Raw genomic sequence first — 22,027 nt, 5'->3', positions numbered from 1 at the left:
TCTGGCCTAGTGAGTGTTTGAATATTTAATGCAAAATGGAAAAGGTGTGTAGGGACAGGCTTAGAAAATCCTTTTCAGATTGTCTCTGTATATCTCAGGATCAAAATAATTTTTTCTCTGCACTTCAGCTCACTATTACAACAACTACCAGGTCAGTAACACATGAAATATGAGAATATAAACAGATATGACTCTCACTCTAGTGCTGAAAAGTTGGAAGACTATGAAAAATTCCTTCTGTTATTTCCATAGAGGCTTTTGCAGGAACTTGGATGCAATAATAGAAAAAGAGAAGTTTAACACATATCCTTATTTGGGGGGGGGGGGTTTGTTTGTTTGTTTGTTTGTTTGTTTGGGTTTTTTTTTGAAAACTTACTACTTACTAACTTTCCTGTGGTTTATCACAGGACTAAAATTAGCTTGGCCAAATATATTCTTTGAATCACACCAGCACTGATTCTTACTACCAGTTCCCAGCAGATAACTTAAATGGTTCAAACTTAGAGCAGCAATGAATGTAATCTGTGCACTTCCATGTATGGGAAACACTATTGTACATAGCCTGAAAAGAGGAGGGGAGATTGGACAATACCTGGTAGTTCCTATGGTGCCCCTTCCCAGGCCTCTAGTGCTAAGGAAGTCAACCAGTTGAAACACAAAGACAAGGGAGCTCTCTTTGCAAGTAAGCATGGGAATATAGGAAAAAAACCTTCACACTCATTTTCCATGAGTGTTGCAAGAGCTACTTAGATAAAAGGTCAACTTAAAAGCCAAAAACCATTTTGTACTTGTCTTTCTCAGTAAACAGAGTGACCTTTATAAAATTCCTTTATAAAGGAATTTTTAAATTTCATGTTTACATAATGCTGTCTCTTATACAAAAGATGTTAGGGAAAAAAAACACCACAACCATCCAACAGCTTACCTGTTAATGCCTTTTGTCACTGAAGTGCTTCACCATCTTTTGCATCTATATCATTTTCCTGTTTAAAAAGCTCTAGTCATCCCAGCAAGGGAAAGCCAAACAACTTTATTTGGGACTCAAGAGCAATGTTATAGGAGAAATGAGAAGTATAGACATGAATACTTGTAATTCTTTCATGAGGATGTCTGGTGTTAAAATAAGCTTGCAGAAAATTGACTAGTGAGATTAAAGAATTAATTTATCAAATTATCAGATTAATTTTCTGAGTCAAAATGTAGGCCACAGGTACAACAGTCTTCAAAGCAGTGAAAGCAATATTCGTATTTCATTATGTAAACATCTAGTGTTTCACCACTTGGGCATTTACTAAATGAGATAAGAAAGTTTATACAACTCACTAACATGTTTTCTAAACCCAGTACTCTAATACAATGTGCCTATTCATGCATGAGCTTCCACAGAGCGTTGTGACCTTGGTGGTTAAAGTGTACTGCCTTATACCTCCCTGCATGACAGAGAGCCTCTAATGTCATCAAAAGTCACTGGAAGACACTTGAGCTACCCCTCACACCTGTGATACCAACCCTCCAGCAGACCTATGCAGACCTTTTGTTACTCTCTTGATATCATAGAGGATGAGTTTTGAAGTGTCCCAGGGCTCCAGCTCAAAGATCTGTCATGCTTTTGGCTGAGGAATCTTTACTGGTGGCTAGCTACCTCTATCTCACTTAATTTCAGCCATACGAAAAGTAAAACTCAGATATTCAGGTCTAAAATAGGCACCAACTTCTAAAATTGATCCTATATCTGAAGAAAAATAATTCTATCTATTTACCAGGTGTTGTCTCAGAGGGATGCCTCTCTCTGTCTTGCTGTTAGGATTTCAAACTCTGCACATGCTGTCCCACCTCTTAGAGGAGCATTTTAGTCTTCATGACCTCTCCCTTGGGAGGAAGGGTCAACACAGGCTACATTTTTTGCTAGACCTTATGTTCTATAGCAGTCTGTAGATTAAAAATCCCACCAGATTATTTTGTGTAGCTTTTTACTGGCTCTTGCCTGCAATGTGACCCTTCAAGGTTGTGTCATTACCCTTTTTTGGGGGATGGCAGGCTTGGAGTGACTGATAGCCAATTCCTTCCTCTAAGGATAACTGTAACTGTAAGAAATTTCAGTGTGAACATGTGGAACAAATTACAAGTGGGATATCAGCGTGCAAAAGCCAACACGAAATTCTATAATCATTAAATAATCCAGTACAGGAATTTGCACTGGCCTGCATTTTGCAAGTTGCAAAACTGCACAGGGAAGGATATGGATTTCAGGCTGCAGTTCCACAAGCACGCTGTCATGACACTTTGTCACTGCATGAAGACAGCTTCTTCTCCTTCTTCCTCCTCTCCTGTTTCAAGCTGTCAAGGCCCACTCTACCTGGCTGTCAGCTCTGACACTCATTGCACCCTGCAGCCAACTGCACAGCTCTGCTTACTAGCTCAGAAGAAGGTTCCCCTTTGGCCTGTTTAGTGAATTGAATTGCAACAAGCAGAGGACCTAAAAGTGGGAAAACTAACATAAGACACATTGCAGATTGTGTTGCCAGAGCCTGGAGGAACAGTGTATCTCCTTTTAACAGCAGTGAATGGATGAAATCAGCCAAACTCAAGTGATAGAGCCAAGGATTTACCCAGAAATGGTCTACAATGTACATTCTCTTGAAATTGTTTTTCCTTCAGTCATGTGATAAAGTGCTTGATAAAAATTGCTGTGTACATTCTTTGTCTTAAAGATAAGGTCAGATGAGACTGTGGTTTCAATTCTCTTTTTGTTTCCAGCTCTGTGAATCTGTACTTTGTATATTTGCAGTATGAGTGGAATTAGAGGCCGTTTGCAAGTATTCAGATTAAATGCATGTCTTCCAAATTTACAGAAAATAATCTCAGGCTGTAGTGCTTACAGTCCTAAGGTGTTCCTCTGTCTGGCCTAAATAAAACGAAGGCAGATTGTATTTTTCTCCCTTTGCCACTTAGGGACCTGTTGTGCTCTTTGAGACCCACAAAGGTGCTCATTAGAAGGACTCTACTGGATTGAGCCAAAGGTCCTTCTAGTCCTGTGTTCATCTCAGTGGCTATAAACAGTAGGGAGCAGCAGGGAAAGCACATATGAAATGTCACACAAGTGCTTGCCTTGTGAGACCATTATTTTTAGAACAGAGAATTTCCTGAGCTGGATGTGGCTGCTGTCTGCTTAGTAACCCTACGTAGATTTCTTTTCCAAGTGTTTTTCTCCTTGGTTCCAAGTCCATTCTTTTACATCCTGAGCCACCTTTAGTAATAAATGCCACAATTCTACTATGGGTAATGCAATCAACACCTTCTTCCCATTGTCTGCACTCTCATTACTACTAGGTTCACTTGATCCCTTCTTAGTTTTACTTGTGGTTCTATTATTTTGATTCTGGATCGATGACAGTATTGCAAGTGCTTTAGCAGAAACTATTTCCATGCACAAACAGTATGTTCAGACAGATATAAAGGCAATGAGTAGGCAATCAAGGTATTGCATGTGTTTGCAAATGAAAATCATGCTTGGACCATTGCAGAAGATGCCTCCTCCTGGACTTTTTTAAAGAAAAGGACGATTTTTCCCCCCCCATCAAAAATGTTGACAGTATTCGTGACCCTGCAATTTATTTCCCGTTTCCAAGACAAAATGCTCCTCTGGCCGCAAGAATTCTGCATCCTCTGTCTCCTGGAGACAAAGAGTTGATGTGAGCAGGGGACCAGGGTTTGAAAATAACCCCTGGGTGGCAGATAAGCGGAAATGTGGGCAGCAGGAGGGCAGTAACAGTTTTTGAGGTTGAAACCCCAGATCACCGCTCCCTTCCTACTACCCGCCCCGCGCTGCATCGCCAAGGACCGCTGCCAAGGCGCAGCCCGCACTACCTGAGCGGGCAGCGGTCGCATCTCCTCCCGCGCAGCCGGATCGGCTTTTCCCAAGCTCACTGCTCCTCCGAGCAGCCCCGCGTTGAAGGGAGGACGCGGGACTTTGCACCCGCGGGAAGGAGCCCCGGGCGGGGAGCGCTGCGCTCCCCCCGCCGTGCGCGGCCGCTTTGCGCCTCCCGGGCCGGGGCTGGCGGGGCGGGCAGCGGCAGCAACCTCTTGGCTCGCAGCCCCCGGCGGGGAGCCGGCCCCTTCCCGCGGGGGCAGCGCCGACCCTGCCGTGTGACAGCCGGGGGGGGCCGCTGCTGCCTCGGCGAGCCCGGCTGCGGCGCGGCGGCTGCAGCCATGTGTTTCTCCGCCTGCCAGTGACACAATAACACGGGAAGCGGCGGGAGGGATCCGATCCTGCCGAGGGGAGAAGTGACCTGCGGCGCTCAGGTGAGCCGGAGCGGCAGGAGGTGGCTGTCGCTGCCCGCCACCCCCGGAGAGCTCCGGAACCGGGCGGGAGGCGCCCCGGAGCTGCCGGCGGGGGCAGCGCGGCCGGGGGCGGCGAGTGCCGGTCCCCCTCACCCGGCGGTGCTGCGCCCGCAGGCCGGCAGCGATGGAGGAGGGCATGAGCAGCATGCAGCAGAAAGCGGCGGAGCTGGAGCACATGGCCGAGGTCCTGCTCACCGGCGAGCAGCTCCGGTAAGCGGTGCCTTCCTCCCCGCTTTACCCGGAATCAGCAGCAACCCCGCTGACGGCGGGAGGGGGAGGTTCGGGAGGCACAGGGCGAGGGTCTCTCCCCGCGGACTTTCTTTGCACCGGAGCACCTGCCCTGCTTCCATCGCGGCCCCGGGCTCCGGCCCCGCTGCCAGCAGCGACGAGGACGAGGGGCCGCAGCGGCGCTGCGAGCCCGGGGAGGGGAAGCACCGCACGGGGGGCTCTGCCGCGGCACCTGCGCTCCCCTGCGTGGAGCAGGAGGCGGCTGGGGAGAGGCTGCTGCGTCACTAAAGGCATCAAACGCTGCAGGAGAGCGGCGTCTTTAACGATAAAACCCCCAAAGAAACCATAAGAGGTGAAGTGTCTCAGCGCCCCATGGAGAGCCAGGGCGAGCGCAGGGCAGCGCTCCCGCACAGCCCGGCCGGCGCTGGCAGCGGCGCCGGGCACTGACCCCGCAGAGCTGCGCCTCGCTCCAAGGGACTGTTTTTATTTTGCATCAGCTGGTCCCAGCAGATGGATGGGGATCCCTACTGTCAGTGCCAGCAGCAATTAACAGTGCAGTGTGACTGGAGTTGTGAGCAGCACAGGAGCCTTGAACAAAAATGCCTGACTCAGTTAATTTTTAATTCTGTGGTGTATGCTGGCTATGTGTGCCAGCTGTACCTATACAGTACAGAGCAGACAAAGTAATTTTAATAATGTCGGTTTGGTGATGCACCATCTTGTAATTCAGGAAGAAAAATCTCACTATAATGTGTTATATAAGTAACTAGACGAGGATAATAAAAATATTTTCTCAGTAGTTTCTCTTGAATTTTTAAAAACTTTTTTCTCAGATGCCAGACAAACTCTGAAAAGTGTTAGAAATGTTCCCTGCTTTGGCAGATGCCATCATTGCTGATAGTACAGACACTGTTACTGTTTGCATCCACGAAGTAAGGAGAAGTGCCACTATGTGATGCACACCAGTGATACTCCTCTTTGGCAAGTAAATGTGATTTTGGTGATTTGGCTGCAGTACACACCAGTGCCTCCTCCAAGTTTGAGATTCTGCTTCAAAGTAGCCTTTAGAGTGACAGAGTACACTGGCACTGGTCCTGCATGGTGGATTTGTTGCAGAGTTGAGCATCCAAGTGTCAGATCAGAATTCTGTTGTTCCTAATTTATGTTACTAGAAGTTGAAGATTTCAGGCTAATACAAAATTTCTATAAGGATCACATTAATCTTACTGTATACATCACAGTTAAATGTAAAAGCAAAACTTTGCAATCTTTCCCAAAGGAGAAACTGAGGAAATTTTATCAAGTCTGGCTCCTAGAATCAGCTCATCTGTGTTGTTATCAAGAGTTACACTTGTCATTTTATTTGTTATGGTATTGAAACACAGTCAAAGATGATTTGCAGATACAAAGTAACTATTGCCCATCCTATGAAGTTACCTGTGGACATTCCTTCATGACTGTACAAGAAGTGGTTTAGATCTGCTTGGACTGGGAGTTCCTGAGCAAGTCAGTGTGCATAATGTCTGGCTGCTGCTGAGCAGGGAGATCCACTCTTCTTCCTGCCCTTTTCCTTCTACCCAGCAGTGTAGTCCCACCTCCTCTTTTTGCCTGCTCAGGTAACTTCTCAGACTTCTTGAAAACAGATCCAGTGTGGTGATTTGGTGTGTAGGTTGATTTTCTGATCTGCTGACTTCCAGAAGCTACAGAAAAAAGGTGTTGGGAATGTGTAGCCAGGAGGAAGAAGTGGCTGTGGTAGAGAAGACACAAGATTTCCATTTGGATAGCAGAGAGCTATTGCGTCAGCTGGAACTGTGCTGTGAAACTGCACCCAAAATTGTCTGCTTCCCCCCAGTTTTTTCTTAACTTAATTCTGTTTCTCTGTTGGGATATTCTGTGCAAAGAACTTGTATTCTTCAGTTTTCCAGGCAGTAAAAGCCACAAATAAGTGATAGAAGACTGGCTGGCAGACAAGTTTTAGCCAACCCTGCATTTAAAGTTTCCCTTTTCCTGTCCAAGATAAGCATATAATTGTTAATGCGAAATGAAAATGTGGAGTGTTTTCAGGATCAAAGACAGTTTATATCAGCAGCCTGTGGGGCAGGCAAACAGATGATAGAAAACCAGCACACGTGTGCTCAAGGCAGCATACTGTACTCTATTCTTAGTGATGCTTGCAACTGCAAGATTCCCCAGTGGGATTGACGCAGCCAGACAGGTGATTATGTGTGTATTTGGGTGAAAGTGCATGCAAGATGAGCACATAACTGAGGAGTAAAAGTGTAAAATGAAACTGTGAGCACGGTATTACTTACACAAACCCAACCAAATGGAGGTATTTAAAGCACTCTTGTACTAGACCAAACAGCACGTGTGTCTAAACTCAAATACTTACCAGAGCTGCTTGATTTAAATTCCTTGCAGAGTTCCTAGTGCCTGTCTCGCTCTGGCCTCACGTGTTGCCTCACAGCTCTCATTCCCATGGGCTGTTGCATGTCTGTCCTTCTCTGGCAGGGATCTGATGCAGTGAGGGTCAAAGTTGTCTGAGCAGCACCTTGGCAAGCCTGGCTTTGCACCCTGGCAGTGCCTGTGGTGGGAAAGAAAGCCCTGTGTCCTCTTCCACTCCTGAGACAAGTGCACAGGGGCTGGGGGAGGGAAAGGAGCAGGACAAAGAGTTTTTTCCTTCTCCTTGTTCCTGTCTCTTGATTGCTTGTGATGTGTGTTTTGCCTTTGCAAGATCAGGAGCCTCTGCTCTGATGTGTGCAATGTCAGCTGGCGCCCAGGATCTTGGCTGCTGGCATAGGCTTGATGTAAATCCTGGCCCATGGGTGGGGTGATTTATGGAAAAAGAAATAAGAGCTGTATGTTGAGCTGTATGTTAGATAACATGGTAAATTTTTACATCCTGTAGTGTCCTTTGCCTCTATATCCCGTAGCTGTCTGAGCAAATACCTAACTCTTACTTTTGCTTAATAGAAACAAATCTTTTAAAGTGAGGACTTAGAAGTTTGGCTCTTGGTGAGCCTTTAAATTATGAAGCTGACAGCTGTGAAGGAAAGCTGAAGATTTCAGCAGTGTGACACACCAGCACAGACCCTTTGGCAGCTTCTGTTGCCATGCAAGAGATTGGCAAGAGAAGGGGAAAGCTGGGCTGGGCATGACCCAGCTGTAAGCTTTGGCCCCAGTGGTCCTGCAGGGACAAACTGCAGACTCTGGCTGTGACAGCTCCAGCCACCCAAAATCTCAGCTTGTCCTTTTGTTCTGCTGCAGAGACCCTACAGCTGTTCAGTGGTGAGCTCTCTCTTCTCAGAAGGTTGCAACAGCACTGCCCTTAAAATGTTTGAGAGGATCACAGGGCCTTCAGATTCCTCAGGAGTGGGAGAGCCCTTGGAGGCCTCTACCCTGCTGCATCCCTGCCTGGTACACCCTGGGCAAGTGAATGTCCCTGAGCTTCCCTGGCCTTGCTGGGAGTGCCTGAAGGGAGGTGTCACATTGATAGTCATTCTTGGAAGCTTAATAACGTCACTACTGAAGTTGTTAAGAATTTTATCAGAAGCAGAGCAATTCCAAGCTGATTTCTCTCACAGTTGAAGGCAACAGGTTGTGCCCATTTCAGCAGTGTTTGGCAGAAGGATTAAAGTATTATGTCTGGGTTTGAGCACTGACTTGGATAGAGCTGATTTTGCCCTCTGGCAACCAAAAGCAGTTTCAATGGGCATGTTTTGATATAGATGCTTGTTGCCTGTCTTCTGAGGTAAGGGTGTCTGAAATCTCCTCATCTGCTAATTGTTTCTTGATGCCTGATTGTTGCCAAAATCTTATGTATCTCCCAAGGCTCCCTCATTTCTTGCAGTAAATGTGCCTAGTAATTCAGGAATCCTCAGGCTTCAATCGACTGAGCAGCAATATTTAAACACCCATTATTGCCATTGTATACGGTGTACAGTTCTCTGTAGTAAGGGTAACTTCAATGGCATTTAATGTCTCTGCAGACTTTTGGATCTCTCTTTATCATCAGTTTTCAGAAGAAACTACATCTTTCCCTATCCACATTTCTGTTAAATAGTTGGGTAAATAAATATGTTTTATTTATACACACTTCTTTAGATGAGGCAGTGATTTTGATAGAATAGTTTTTCTAATCAGCATCATCTTTCTACTTGGAGAAATATGAAGCATGTTTCTTAGAGATTTTTCTTTTGTTTTGGAAAAGACAAAAGTTTAAACAGAAATTTATTTCCCTTTTTGTCAAAGTTAGTGTAGGAATTTTGATTCGCAGAGTTAAAGGTTTTACATGATAAACAGCTACACATTTTGAAGCTGTAAGACAAAGCCAGTTTCACTGGTCTTCCAAAGGTTTTATTTCAGGAACCTTATCACTTTCAGAAGCCACATTGGAGTGCATAACTTTCAGAGTCATTAACTTGTTAATGGTGGCAGCACCTACAGGTTCATAGCTTTTTTCTTATTCTAAGCAATAAAGAGTCAACATTTTTTTCATGGTGGTAGGATTGAAAAGTTCATTAGCACTGTAAGGTGCAGAGAGCCCATGGCACAAAACAGTGATAGTTTCTAGAGCAATGATACCAAAAGACCCTTAGTGTTAATGTATTGCTGTGATACAGGATTATATAAACTGTGCAGTTACAGAATTTATTAAATGCCATCACTGTGTTTGAAAGTGTGTTAAGACTCTGTTGTGAACTTAGACTCTAAAAGGATTTGAGATATATACTTGTCTAGAGGTCACTTATTCTCAAGTCACATCCCTAGATGTTAAACTAACATCTATGCCATTTGAAGAACTGACAGAATCTCTTAAAATGAGATTTTGCAATCTGCCTAATTTTGTACTTCCTCCTCAGGGAATGATTGTTTTTCTACCCCCGGAACATTTTTCTTGCCACTTCCTTAGTTCTTTACCAGTGGTTGCATTTCCCAGGAGCTGATTGGGTTTAAAACTAACCCTGAAAAAGTAGTTTTCAGTTGTCTCACTTGAGAAGACCCTTGTATGCTCATTTCTTCAGCATGGATAGAACACAGAGATTACATCATCAGATCTCTGTGGAGCAGACTCCTCCAGAACTCTCTGTACAAATAATTTCACTTCCATCAATTTTTTTTCCAGAATCAAGCAACCAAAAAATTGTCATTTTTCTTTGTAAGGTTTCACCAGAGTGATACATTGAAAGAAAAGATGTCAAAGTGAAGGTTGGTAAAGCTGCAAAATGAAGTGTTCTGAAATCAGGTTTCCCACTAACTCTACTCTATCACAACCATTTCAATTACATATTTTTATTACGTATATATACTATAAATTATTATGTGTATATACTATAAATAATTTAATTTTTTTAAAGTGTTTCTCAGATTTATATGTTAATTTTTCTAGAGTCTTTGATTCTTTATTCACCCTTTCATGTGTTTCAATCTTGCCTGTTGTTACTAATTCTAATGACAAACCCCATCTGTATATATATATATGTATGAGATTTCTGGGCCAGGAATTTCAATTTCTCATGTCCTTCAGTAAAATATGGGCTAATCAATGTTTCTAGAAATGAAGATGTAAGGCTTTGTTTCCTTATTTCTTTCCTTGTAGCTGTGCCTTTTAATAATTCAGTTGTTGCCCTCAGCAGCTTTCCTCAAGAGCAGCTCAGAGATCAAGTAGTTAACAACGCATGTGCAAATAGTGATCGTTCTTTCACTGTGTACATAAGAAGGCAAATGTTGTATGAGTGGTTTGTGCTGTATTTTTTATGTATTCCATTCCAGATGGAGTCAATCATTAACTTTTGTCTCAGGTTAGCAGAGATTGGCAGGCGATTTGATGTGTATGGCATGTGCAAGAATATTTTTTATTTATTTTATGTTAGAGGAGTTGCCTATGAAAAAGTGAAAGAAACTTGTTCCAATGTTGATGGTCATGCAGGGAAGGCAGAATGAATGTGCCAAAATCAATCTAGGTTTGCATTTATTACATGAACCCTGCTTCTGTGGGAGCAGTGGCCATAGGCTGGCACCATGACAGAGAACTCTTCCTATCACTTGTCATTGTAATTTACTGTTTGTGTAGCGGTACTGCCTAGGAATTTGAGCTGTTTATCAGGTCCCATCAGGGGTAGCTGCTGTATGCTCTGAGGAAAAACAAAGCCCTTCCAACACAAATCTTGCCTGCAGTTGTAGTGTCTTGCAGCAGTGGTGGGTTCTGGACAGTGAGGGATGGTCTGTGTGAAGCCACCAAGGTGGGATTCTGTCAGGACTGGGATTTCTGGTTTGGGAGGTCAGACCTCGAGCCCAAGAGTGGCATCCTGAAAGCATAGAGAAAAATAACTCCCAAGTGTGGAGATATATTTTAAACAATTTTAATGCATAAACCACTGGAATTAAGTAGGTGTTCTTGCCTTCCAGTTCCCTCTGTGTTTCCCAGTCCTTTGGACTGGCTTAAGCACCTCTGGACCATCACCGTGTAGCGACCTGCACTGGGGGAGTGATCAGCAGAGCTTTTGGAAGGCTGGTATTTCAGTTGGGTCAGTTTTACAAACCAACTTACCACATGACCACAAAAAAGCTTTCTCTGAAGAAGTTCAGGGGAAGAAATGGGTGCTGGCTTCCCCCTTGTCACTGGAATACGCACCGTTTGAGGCTGTGGTTTACTGATAGAGCAGATCCAGCTGCAGGCTGCTGCTGCCCCGCTCTTATCACTTCCCTTGCACTTCACGCTGGTGTTTGTCTGGGATCAGAAGTTCAGGGAACTGAAGCAGCTGAAGCCAAATAAGAAAAAATTTACTTTCTAAACAGGTTCAGTGTGAAGTCAGACCAGTGCCAACACTGGGAAGAAGGAGGCAGTGGAAACACATGGTCAAGTACAGGGAGAGGGAATGGCGGCAGCAGCCACTGCTGAGTTTGCTTGACCTCTCCCTCAGGATTTAATTTGCTGGATTCCCATTAAAAAATTTCAGACTCCGGTAGAAGACATTGTAAAAATGGTGTTGAGTTTAAAATGCCCAATGTATATGCTGTTATTGGACAGGAACAGAGAGTAAGTTTGGCTATGTTTTTTTTTTTTTTTTATTTCAAGGCTTTTATCATTACTTCTGCACTCTTGACTCAGTATTTTATGTGAATGGACGTTGAAATACTGACATTTCATGCGTTTTGAAATTTGTACTCTGCAATTTGCATGACCAGCTTATCACCAGTGTGACAGCACTACTTTAGAAAGCAACTCTGGCCTTAATTATCAGCCTTTTACAGTTTTCAGAGTTTTCATCTTAGCAGTGCCTCAATCTAGTAAATGCGTTCAGACCTCTAAGGTGCAGTTGCAAATAATTAAAAAACGTTTCTGATTGCACTTGCTAATTCAGAGCGAATATGGAAGCACATTTCCACATCACAAGGCTGTAATTCTCCCTTTCTTTGCAATTGTGTGGTTGGGTCATGGGCTACCACAGCTGTGTCACAGGGATTTGCAGGCAGATGAGTTTTCTGGTTTCTGTGAGGAGCCAGGGGAAGGTCACGCTGTGGGTTTTGCAGGACTGTTCATTCAATGTGTCTGGCTACTGCTGCAGAAAGGAGCAGCCCAATTCCCTTGGGCTGGGGCTTCTGCTGCATGGCTGGTGCACTGCACTGGTGCATGTCTGAGCCCATGGTGAACAGTCTGGGGGGCTCAGCCAGGGTGTCATCCTGTTAAATTAGTGCCAATGACGGTGTAAGGGGTAAGATCAGCTGGCCTGAGGTCAGGGGATGAGGACCCCACAGTGAGATTGTCTTGTCAGGGAATCAGTTCTTGAAGTTAAAAGTACAGCCCTGCCAGTCCAGGAGCCCCTTCTCACCCCCATTCTTGCCCTGCTCAACCCTTGTTTACACATCAGGCTTTTGGCAGAGATCATAGCAATGCTAGACAAGATTTGGGTGACTCCATCCAAATGGGTCTGTGGCTGTTTGGGTGAGGATGCCTTCTCTATTAAGGCAGCAAACACAGAGATGCTCACTTGAAGGTAAAAAATCAAACAACAAACTGTTACTAAATGGCTGATCAGAGTAAAAGCCAACACACCTAAGAGATGGTGATAGCAAAGATGGGAGCTTCAAAGTCAAGTATGGTAATGCTGTGTTTGGTGTGACAGAAGAGGAGAAGGCAGTGGAAGGAATCAGGGAGACAGACACTGTTATTCTTCTCAAGAGCTATATTTCCAAGCTGTAATGATAGATAAGATCCAAAGATCATGTTTGTTGAGGACAGTGCATAGAAGACTTGAGGTGGAAAATAATAGGGAAGGAGAGCTTGAAACAGAACTTAAACTTTTTGGGGGAGTGGTATAGCTGTTCTGAAAGGGGCATTGCACAAGGAGTCTGCAGAGACCAAAGTTCTGCTCATGCAGCACTATGATATTTATCCTGTACGAATCTTATATGCTGTACCTGGTTTGGGAAGATTCTCCCACCCCCAGCAGTACAGTGGCCATCCAGCACAGTAGTCTTTGACTTTTTGTTAGCGATGTTTGTGTGGGTTTTCTCCCTTGCTTCTCACATTAAGTACTGTGGGGTGTTTTTCTGTAGTGTTTCTGTTGGTGTCCAGCTGAACAGCTGCACAACCCACTGGCTCTGTGTCTGCACCCCTCACCTGTGTATTGGGCCAAATGGGTTTATTGGCAGGTAAAAAGAAATGTTTGTATGTCTCTTTACATTGTGACTTGTATCTTCAAGGCATTGTGGCTGCTTAAAGCAGGCCTGCCTGTCCCTTTGTGTTTGTACAAGCCAGTCTTGGCCCTGGTTTAAGAGGCAAAGTGAATGCAAGAGATAATTACAATATGGTTAGTAAAAACAATGATTTTTGATTTAATTCCAATGAGTATTGCAAAATATTCACAGGAAGCTGAATTTTTGAGGGTTTATCTGAGGAATCAGTCCAACATTTATGCTCATCCTCTCTGGAAGGAGAATCTGACAACACACAGCCGACACATCACTCAAAGTTAGGATTGCAAATAATGGAAATTACTTCTGAAAAGATATTAGCTAGGCATTATTTATAGCACTGATTGTCAGCAGTGGAACAATTTCCTTTCATTTTTTTCTGAAAAGATCCTTGTCTTGATAATCATACATCCTTTTCTGCAGTAGCATATAATTGTATAGCTTAGAAATTAGGGCGATGTAATAGAAAGCTGTTAATTGTTTCCTGATGCTCAGGATATAATTAACTTACACTTTCCTCTAGTTGAAATTAATTTATTTTACTAAGATGTAGAAAAAGTAACTTAGCTTAAACTGCTATTTTGCTGGTTGTTCAGTGCAAACAGAGGGAAATTGTCACGGGAAGAAGTTCAAAGTAGCATTATCATGTATAAATCTCAAAAGAGATTGTACAAATACCATTTTGAGTATGTCTGGAAACTTAAAGACTTGCATTGGACATTATTTTCAAAACTCTTAGCATATTAAACAAACTCACACTTTTCAAGTCTTTTGGCAAATGGTAGAAATAGGTGAGATTAAATGAGCTTAATAAGTGACAAGAAAAATGGGTCCATAATAGGAGTCATTGGTATCATGTTACTACATGTCTAATTAGACAAGGGATGAAAATGGGTTCTTAAAAACACACTGAACAGAAGAAGTAAAGCAAAGTTTATTAAAAGCTTTATTTTATTTTAATAAGCTTTATTTATTTATCTTTAATTTAGGCAAAATTATGCTACTCTAAAACAGACTGCAAAAAGTTGTCTTCTTACAAGACTCAAGCCCCAGTGAGGGCTGGCTCTCAGGCTGGGGTTGAGCCAGGGCATGTGACATACAAGGAGGTGCTGAGGGATGGATCTGCTCAGCCTAGAGAAGAAAAGGCCTGGGGGATTCTTCTGGTTGCAACTACTAATATCAGATGATGTAGGGAAAGGGGGAGAGAATTTTCCAAAGTGCACAGGGATGGTACAAGAGGCAGTAGTCAAAATTTGCAAGGGACTTTCTAATGAGAGATTTAGAAAGAATTATTGTCTGTGAGGGTAAGTAAAAAAATGGAATAGGAGTCCGGAGAAGCTCTGAAATATTAAAATCTTGCCTGGACATGACCCTGAGCAACTTGTACTAACTGGTTATGCTTTCAGTATAGAATGGACCAGATGACCTCCAGAGATCGCTTCCAACTGAATATTTTATGAAGGCATAGTGTGTTGTCTTCTTTAAGCTGTGGTGGCTGATATTATCAGCTTTTTGTTATTGGCTGGTAACCAGAGAAAATTATCCACTCAGTGACACTGGTGGGAGGGCTTCTAAGAATGCCTCCTAACCTACTCCAGTGCAAAATCAGCTGCCTTACTTTGTACCACTGCTCTCACATTGTCCAGCTTTTCAAGCAAATTTAAGGATGAGAAATGTATCAATTTCCAAATGACTCCCAAGAACTTTTGAAATCCCTCTGTTTCAACTGAGATTTTTAGGAAGATGTGAAGGTGACAGCCTGACTTCCTTGACCTCAATGTTCTAAGTTAGGCTAGGATTTTACCTCAGATCACATGAGATTGATCAAATGCCAACATCACAACTCTCCTCACCACCAAGATTTCCAAGTTGTTTGTGATCTGTAGATTCATGCCTCAAGAACTTGGGGTACAGAAACCAAAGAGCACATATTTGGGACATGCTGGTTTTATAGCAATCCTTGAAGAGTGAGAATAGGGAAAAGATTTGAGACAGTAGAGAGTAATATGTGCTGTAAGGGCAGTAGGTCACGGTGCCAGAAATGCTGCTGACTGTGCCATGTTGGCATTACAGGAGGAACAGTAATCTCAGGGCCAGCCACCTGCTCCTCTTTCTCACTGCCTGCATGACACTGTCAGATCCCCTCACTGTGCACAAGGGACCAGTTTGGGAGTTCATTTGTGTGCACAGGTTTCTGTGCATAGTCCTGCAGCTCCAACTTTGCTTGTGGAAAGAGGATTTTCATTCACATGCTGAGGGAGGAAGGTATTTGAACTATTAACATTTTCTTCCCTTGGAGGGGCACATCTCATCTGGTAGTCTGTCCTGCAATCAAAGGCATGATTATATCAAGCATGTGTCCTACCATTATTCCACCTATTTAAAAATAATAATTTAAATAATATAAATATATAATAAATAATAATAAAATAAAAATATATTTCTTTCAACACACACAAAATAATGAGATTTTTTCTTTCTCTATATGCCATTGTGCTTTATCACAATGTTGCAAGGCCTAGGTCCTTTAAAAATATTTCCTCATGGGGGAAAATCCAATCTCTTTAGTTTTCTATAAAGTGGTGGTTTTTCCATGTGCTATGCTTTGGGCCTACTGTAATGAATCAGACACCAGTGGTTGAAGGATAATTGCTTGCATTCACTTTGTTGGGCTACAAGAGGCTAGAGCTGCTCCAAACTAATGTATTACTAACTTCATATTACTTTTTGGGGTTGAATCTGTAAATCAACACCAGCTGAAACAGTATTTCCTACCTAATTTCATACAAAATATGTTTATACCCTGTGTTGCTTGCTCTTCTGATGGATATGGAACATCTGAGTTTCGATGGGGCCAGTAACAATAGTACTCTTGGGAAAGATATTATAGGGCCAAAGGAGGAAGAAAGAAAGGATTCTTAACTGGCATCCCGAAACTGTTCAGCACAATAAAAATGGAAAGAAGAATTTATTTAAACATATAGTGGCTAAGGAAAAGTTCCAGTGGAGTGGAAATTGTGAAATTTTGCTTGCAGGCTGAAAATTACACAGCAGATCTTTTTATGTGAAATATCAGTATTCCCTCTCAGAAAATGAAAAACTTGTAGGAAAAGGCACAGAAAGGTGTTGGCCACTTGATCAATTGTTTCATGTCTTCAGTGGCCACAAACCTTTTGCAATTTCAGCAGTTCATATCTGCACAGCCTACTTACATATGGACTGAAATGCTGTATATCTTTATCTACAATCTGGATGAGGGGATCTAGGGCACCCCCAGCAGCTTTGCAGATGATACCAAGTTGTGTGGGAGTGTTCATCTGCTGGAGGGCAGGAGGGCTTTACAGAGATGTTTGGACTAGATGGATCAGTGGGCTGAGGCCAGTTTTATGAGATACAACAAGGCCAAGTGTCAGGTCCTGCATTTTGCTCACAACCCCATACAAGGCTCCAGTTGGAGTTGAGTGGCTGGAAAGCTGCCCTTGGAAAAGGACCTGGGGATGCTGGTCAAGAGCTGCTGAACATGAGCCAGGGTGAGCCCAGGTGGCCAAGAAGGCCAGTGTCATCCTGGCCTGGATCAGACACAGTGTGGCCAGCAGGACCAGGGCAGGGATTGTCCCTCTGTACTCAGCACTGGTGAGGCCACACCTCGAGAACTGTGTCCAGCTCTGGGCCTTTCACTACAAGAAGGACATTGAGGGGCTGGAGTGTGTCCAGAGAAGGGCAACAGAGCTGGGGAAGGGTCTGGAGCACAACTCAGGTGAGGAGCAGCTGAGGGAGCTGGGGGTGCTTGGTCTGGAGAAAAGGAGACTCAGGGGAGACCTTGTCACTCCCTACAGCTCCCTGAAAGGAGCTTGTAGCTGGGGTGGGTTGGTCTTCTCCCAGGTAACAAGCAGTAGGACAAGAAGTAATGGCCTCGGGTTGAATGAGAGCAGGTTTAGATTTGAACATTATGCAAAATTTCTTCACTGAAGCGATTGTCAAGCCCAGGGAAGTTGTGGAGTCATCATCCCTGGAGGAATTTAAAAGGTATGGCACTTAGGGACCTGGTTTAGTAGTGGACATGCCAGGCTTAAGGGTTGGACTCGATCTTAAAAGTATTTTCCAACATAAACATTTCTATGATTCTGTGATTCTCTCATTCAAATGGTTTTGGTTACATTTAAATTAAGACCTAATGAACACTGTACTGTGCTTTGATAGCCAGAACAAATAAGGGACTAAACCTTGGCACCTGCTCTATCCATGCTCCACCTGCTTGGGTAGCTGCAAGAAGTGCCTGTGGTCTGTCGGCCCAACTGTGCTTGTTCAAACCACCTGAGGAGCAGCCATAGCCAAGCTCCAACAGATCTTCCTTTCTTCAGGCAGGTGATGTCAGGACTGGTCTTGAGGGGATGAATCATCTTGAGGATGATTAACACACAGTGTTGGGCCGTTAGACTGATGATAGGTGAATATCTGAGTTTGTGTAAAGGCACCGTGCAGGCCTGAACCACTCGGCTCCTCTTGTCCTGTTGCCCATCTAAAGTCTAACTGTCTGTGCAACATGTGTTTTGGATTCTAGCTGAGCCCAAGACTAATTTTGGCGTATGCTGTAAACACAACCATGTTGTTATAATCTAAATCCAGCAGCATTCCACTGGGGCTGATGAGTGTGTAAAGGTGATGCTGTTACTTGGTGAATAAGGGTCAGAATGCATGGTCTGAGTTATTAAAGCAGTAAGAAGTCACATTTTGAATTTATTGTCAGATCACATAAATACCTGTTCACTGAGCTTTCTGCATGTGTGGAGAGAGAATATTGCTTACAAGGAGAAATGGCAAACACATGGCCCAGCAATGGGAGCAAGCTGTTCAGTGGAGCAGCAGAACTTCTCTGGACTCCTTAGGGATTTATTTATTACTTTAAAAGAAAACTTCCATTTAGTCTTAAGGAAAAATGCTTCTGTAATATTAATCCTTTCAAAGCTTATATATTTGTGAGCTTTTTACAAGGCCTAATCAAACAAGACAAGATCCTTGATAGCATTCTGACAGAAGGAACTATTCATAAAGAGTGGTTGTGCCACAGCTGTGTATCTGTCCATATCATATGAGATGTAGAAAAATGCTAAGCTAATCAAACAAAACAATCCCCAGGCTAGACTTTTGCAAAAGGAAAATATTTTAAATAGTTTCAGTATTTAACTATGATTTTTAATAATAGATTTTTCCTAATGATGAAGTTCTTCATTAGCCTATCAGAATTTAGGCAGTGAGCAACTTCATCTCATTAAATAATCCCCTTAAATTCACATACCATAATTCTTGCTGTCATGTGTTTGCATGACCTAGATAGAGATTTAAAGCAGATAGGATGATTTTTTGCCATTAAAACATTTATGTCAGAGAGCAATCCTTTCTGTGTTTAAAAAATAAATGCAGTAGTGTTATATTGCAAAATTGTTGAGTAAAATCATTGTTACCATTGGCGTGCATTCATTTGGAACTCAGTGTAGTCTGGGGCAGTCTGTAGATTTCTGAGACATTTTTCATTTTCTCATCTGCACATGGTGGTTTATTTTTTCTTTTTCTTTTGGCAGTGAGACTTTATTGAATGTTACATGATTTTCTGTAAGAAGAAAATGTATAAATGAGCAGAATGTTAATTAGGATTATGCTGCTTTGTTGCCTCCAGCTGACTGGAAAGGTCATACTGGCTTATATTTTACTCTCAAAGACAAGACAACTTAAGGGAACTCTAAAAGGCTGTAACAGCATTTGATTTAGACTTCTAGCCTATTTTGATTTATTCACTTTCATAATTACATACTCTATATTATTTCAATAAGTAAAATAAATATGTGCCACTACATCAAATTAGACAAATTCCAGGCTAAGAAGACCAAGCTGACTATGACTATATAGACATGTTCTTTGCAGTAACTTCACAGTATCTTAGGTTAGAAGCTGGAGGTCCCTGCAAACCTGGTGGTTTGGATCTCAAGGGGATGAGTGAATGTTGCACGTGGAGGCAGGAAAGCCAACTGAGTTCAGACATGTAGAGACTTCAGCCAAGGGTAAAATTCAGAGCTGATCTGTGCAGCTGGCAGAAGGATCCTCAGCCATTGCAGTTGCTCCTGGCTTCTACACTTTGATTTAGCAATAAAGCAGAGCAGACCCTTGGTCTCTATGCATGCTGCTACCCAGCTGATGGGGTTTCCTCACAGCAAATCCCCAGCTCCGTCCTGACACAGTTGTATGCCACAAAGGTTGCACAGTTTCCTTCAGATGCTGGAGGAGAACATGCCTTTAGTTTGGTCTTGGCTGGCCAGTTTAATCCTCATCCTTCCAATCAGCCAGGTAAGGACTATTGGATGCTTGCACAGTAAAAATGGAAACCAGAGAACACCCTGAGGCAAAAACAAGGAAACGTGTTCACAAAATGGGGTCATCTCTCATACTTACAGCTCCTGAGCTTTGGCAAACACACAAAGAATGTCTGTATATCTGCATATATCTGCATATACACTTGTAGTAAAAGCTTTGATATAAACAGCAAGTGTCTGAATATAGGCAGCATTTGAACTTTCCTTTTTTGCTGCTGACATGAACCAGACTTTAAAAAGTCTGAATCCTGGTACAGTGCATTCAAAGTTCAGCCTCTGATATTCTTCCACCTTACAGTATTGCCAAGGTTGTTTGGAGATAGCAATGTAAATAATGTAATTATAAATCACAGGACTGGAAGGTAATCTGAAGAATATTACAATACATAATCCTTTCATATATTTATTATTATTATTATTATACCCTTAAGTGAGAATTAGAAATCTTTTCTCCAAAACTTTGTCTAATTCTTTTGTTAGGATCCCTCAATATTACTTAAATAGCTTTTCTTGCTCTCTGCTTTCAACTCACCTGAAATATTATAGACAGCAATTCTGCCCTTCTCACTTTTTGTCTAGGTAAGGCCAGACTTCCAATCCAGTATCTTTTTCTCTCTGCTCATGAGACTGGCTCATCATTTCTCATACCAGAGTAGAGCTACATTGCATCTCTTTGAGCTGATCATTCTTGAATGAGATGTCACGAATGAGATGTTCTGTAGTAACAGGTACAATGACATAAACAACTGAATTTCCCATAATCTCTGGAAACATCTCTGTTAGTAGAATGTGAGGTTTCCCTTGATTTCTGCATGGTCTCAACCTTTACCCAGTAAAAGTTTCACTACTGCATATTCAGCTATTTCTTACTCTGTTGCTTTTAGACTCTGAGTTCCCAGTTTTCAGCAGAGCATTTTGTTGTTACATTTTATAGTTTTACCTGTTCCTCCGTGTCTAGTTATGAACTGTGAAGGTCATCTTCTAACAATTTAATTGCCTCTAGGCAATCCAGTCAAATGGATCATTACCTTCAGTGTTTAAAAATCTGCAGCAGTTTTCCAGCTTTGTTTTAAAGTTTAGTGGTCAACCACTGTATTTCAATAGACTTCTGGAAGACAGGGGAAAGAACTCTCTTGAATCATGTCTTTGGCCAGTGCAGCATCCTGCATATTGTGGTATTGTGAGCTGGAGGAGGTAAAAAAGCATGTATCAGTGTCAAAACATGATAGATTATTTTTTTAATTTAAAGAAATTCAATGCAAAGTGCCTTTTGTAGTGAGTACTTTTACACTTACTGCTGTCACAGCTTCCTTCAAAATAAAAATAAATCCTAGAAATGCAGTTATAATAAACATGAAAGATAGGAAGCTATTAATTTAGAATGTGAACACATAAACAAAGTTTGATGGTTTTAATGAAACATACTGTATATTAAAATAATATTGCATCTGTGTTTATTTCAAGATGGACCTACATATTTGTTGGAAGTGAATAAAAATTTTGAGTCATAGCCCCAGTACAAAATCAAGTTTGTTAACAATTGTACGTAACACAAAGCATTTTATTACTCATTATCTTACCTGTTAGTTACTGGATATTTATGTTTAACGACAGTCATGATTCAGCACAGTACTTGGATAAGAGTTTTGTGTGGAGATGGAAAACAATTGTGAAAAGCAATTGAGATATTACTGCAGTATGACACTTTATTAATGATGAAGGCACGTTTTTTATTCTTGCCTTCAGCAGGGTTGCCAAGGACCACTGAAAGAAGTCCAAACAGTTGGTCTCCTCTGAGAAGTGCAGAATATCAGGGAGAAAATCTCCTGCAGGTCTGTGGTTCTCAGGCTGAGAGCAGCCATTCCTGGAAGGACTTTGAGCTCAGAGTTACCCATATAATGTCCCAGCAAAACTATTTGTCACTTATTGACAGGGTGGGAGAAATACCAAACTGCGCTCAAGATTAGGCACTTGACTGATTTCAGTTCTCCCATGGATTTGTTGGGTTATCTCTGGCACATGACAAGCCCTTTTGCTGTTTGCACTCCAGGCTTGTTCAGTACTGCTGCATTTTGGGCATTACAGATTTGGTCTTCCCCAGACGTGCTGAGAGATTGGTGTTCTTGTTTCTCAGATGCTCTGGAACTTTCTGCTCACAGTGCAAGTGCCTACCAAGGTTAAAGTCAGCTTTGCCTCTGGGTAAAAGAGGTGTCAGCCTTGCTGCACAAGGGACCTCAGCCTGTAACTTTTTTGGTTCCCTTACCCCCATGGCATGCAAGGTGCATCCAGGAGAGGAGTTGTCACACAGCAGGGCTTTCTGGTACCCACAGCTGTTTGTGTCCTCGGGACAGCCCCTCTTCTTGACCCCAGTAATGCAGGCCTGTAGCTGAGCCTCC

At 42.7% G+C, this 22,027-nt stretch overlaps 1 protein-coding gene across 2 annotated transcripts in view; it reads left to right on the top strand.

The window, feature by feature from the left end:
• The first annotated feature begins 4,071 nt into the window (after positions 1-4,071).
• Positions 4,072-22,027, top strand: part of DEPTOR (DEP domain containing MTOR interacting protein) — a 78,135-nt gene continuing 60,179 nt past the window's right edge. The window contains exons 1-2 of one of the 2 annotated variants that reach the window (XM_058810177.1): positions 4,072-4,302; positions 4,456-4,551. In XM_058810177.1, coding sequence (XP_058666160.1) covers positions 4,466-4,551 — 86 coding nt within the window. In that variant the 5' untranslated portion in view covers positions 4,072-4,302; positions 4,456-4,465. Of the gene's footprint in view, positions 4,552-22,027 lie in introns of both variants that reach the window. The other variant, XM_058810187.1, reaches the window with a different exon arrangement.

The sequence above is a fragment of the Ammospiza caudacuta genome, chromosome 1, assembly GCF_027887145.1.
Source record: "Ammospiza caudacuta isolate bAmmCau1 chromosome 1, bAmmCau1.pri, whole genome shotgun sequence".
Classification (NCBI taxonomy): Eukaryota; Metazoa; Chordata; class Aves; order Passeriformes; family Passerellidae; genus Ammospiza; species Ammospiza caudacuta.
The sequence above is the reverse complement of the archived record's forward strand: the minus strand, read 5'-3'. Positions and strand labels throughout refer to the sequence as shown.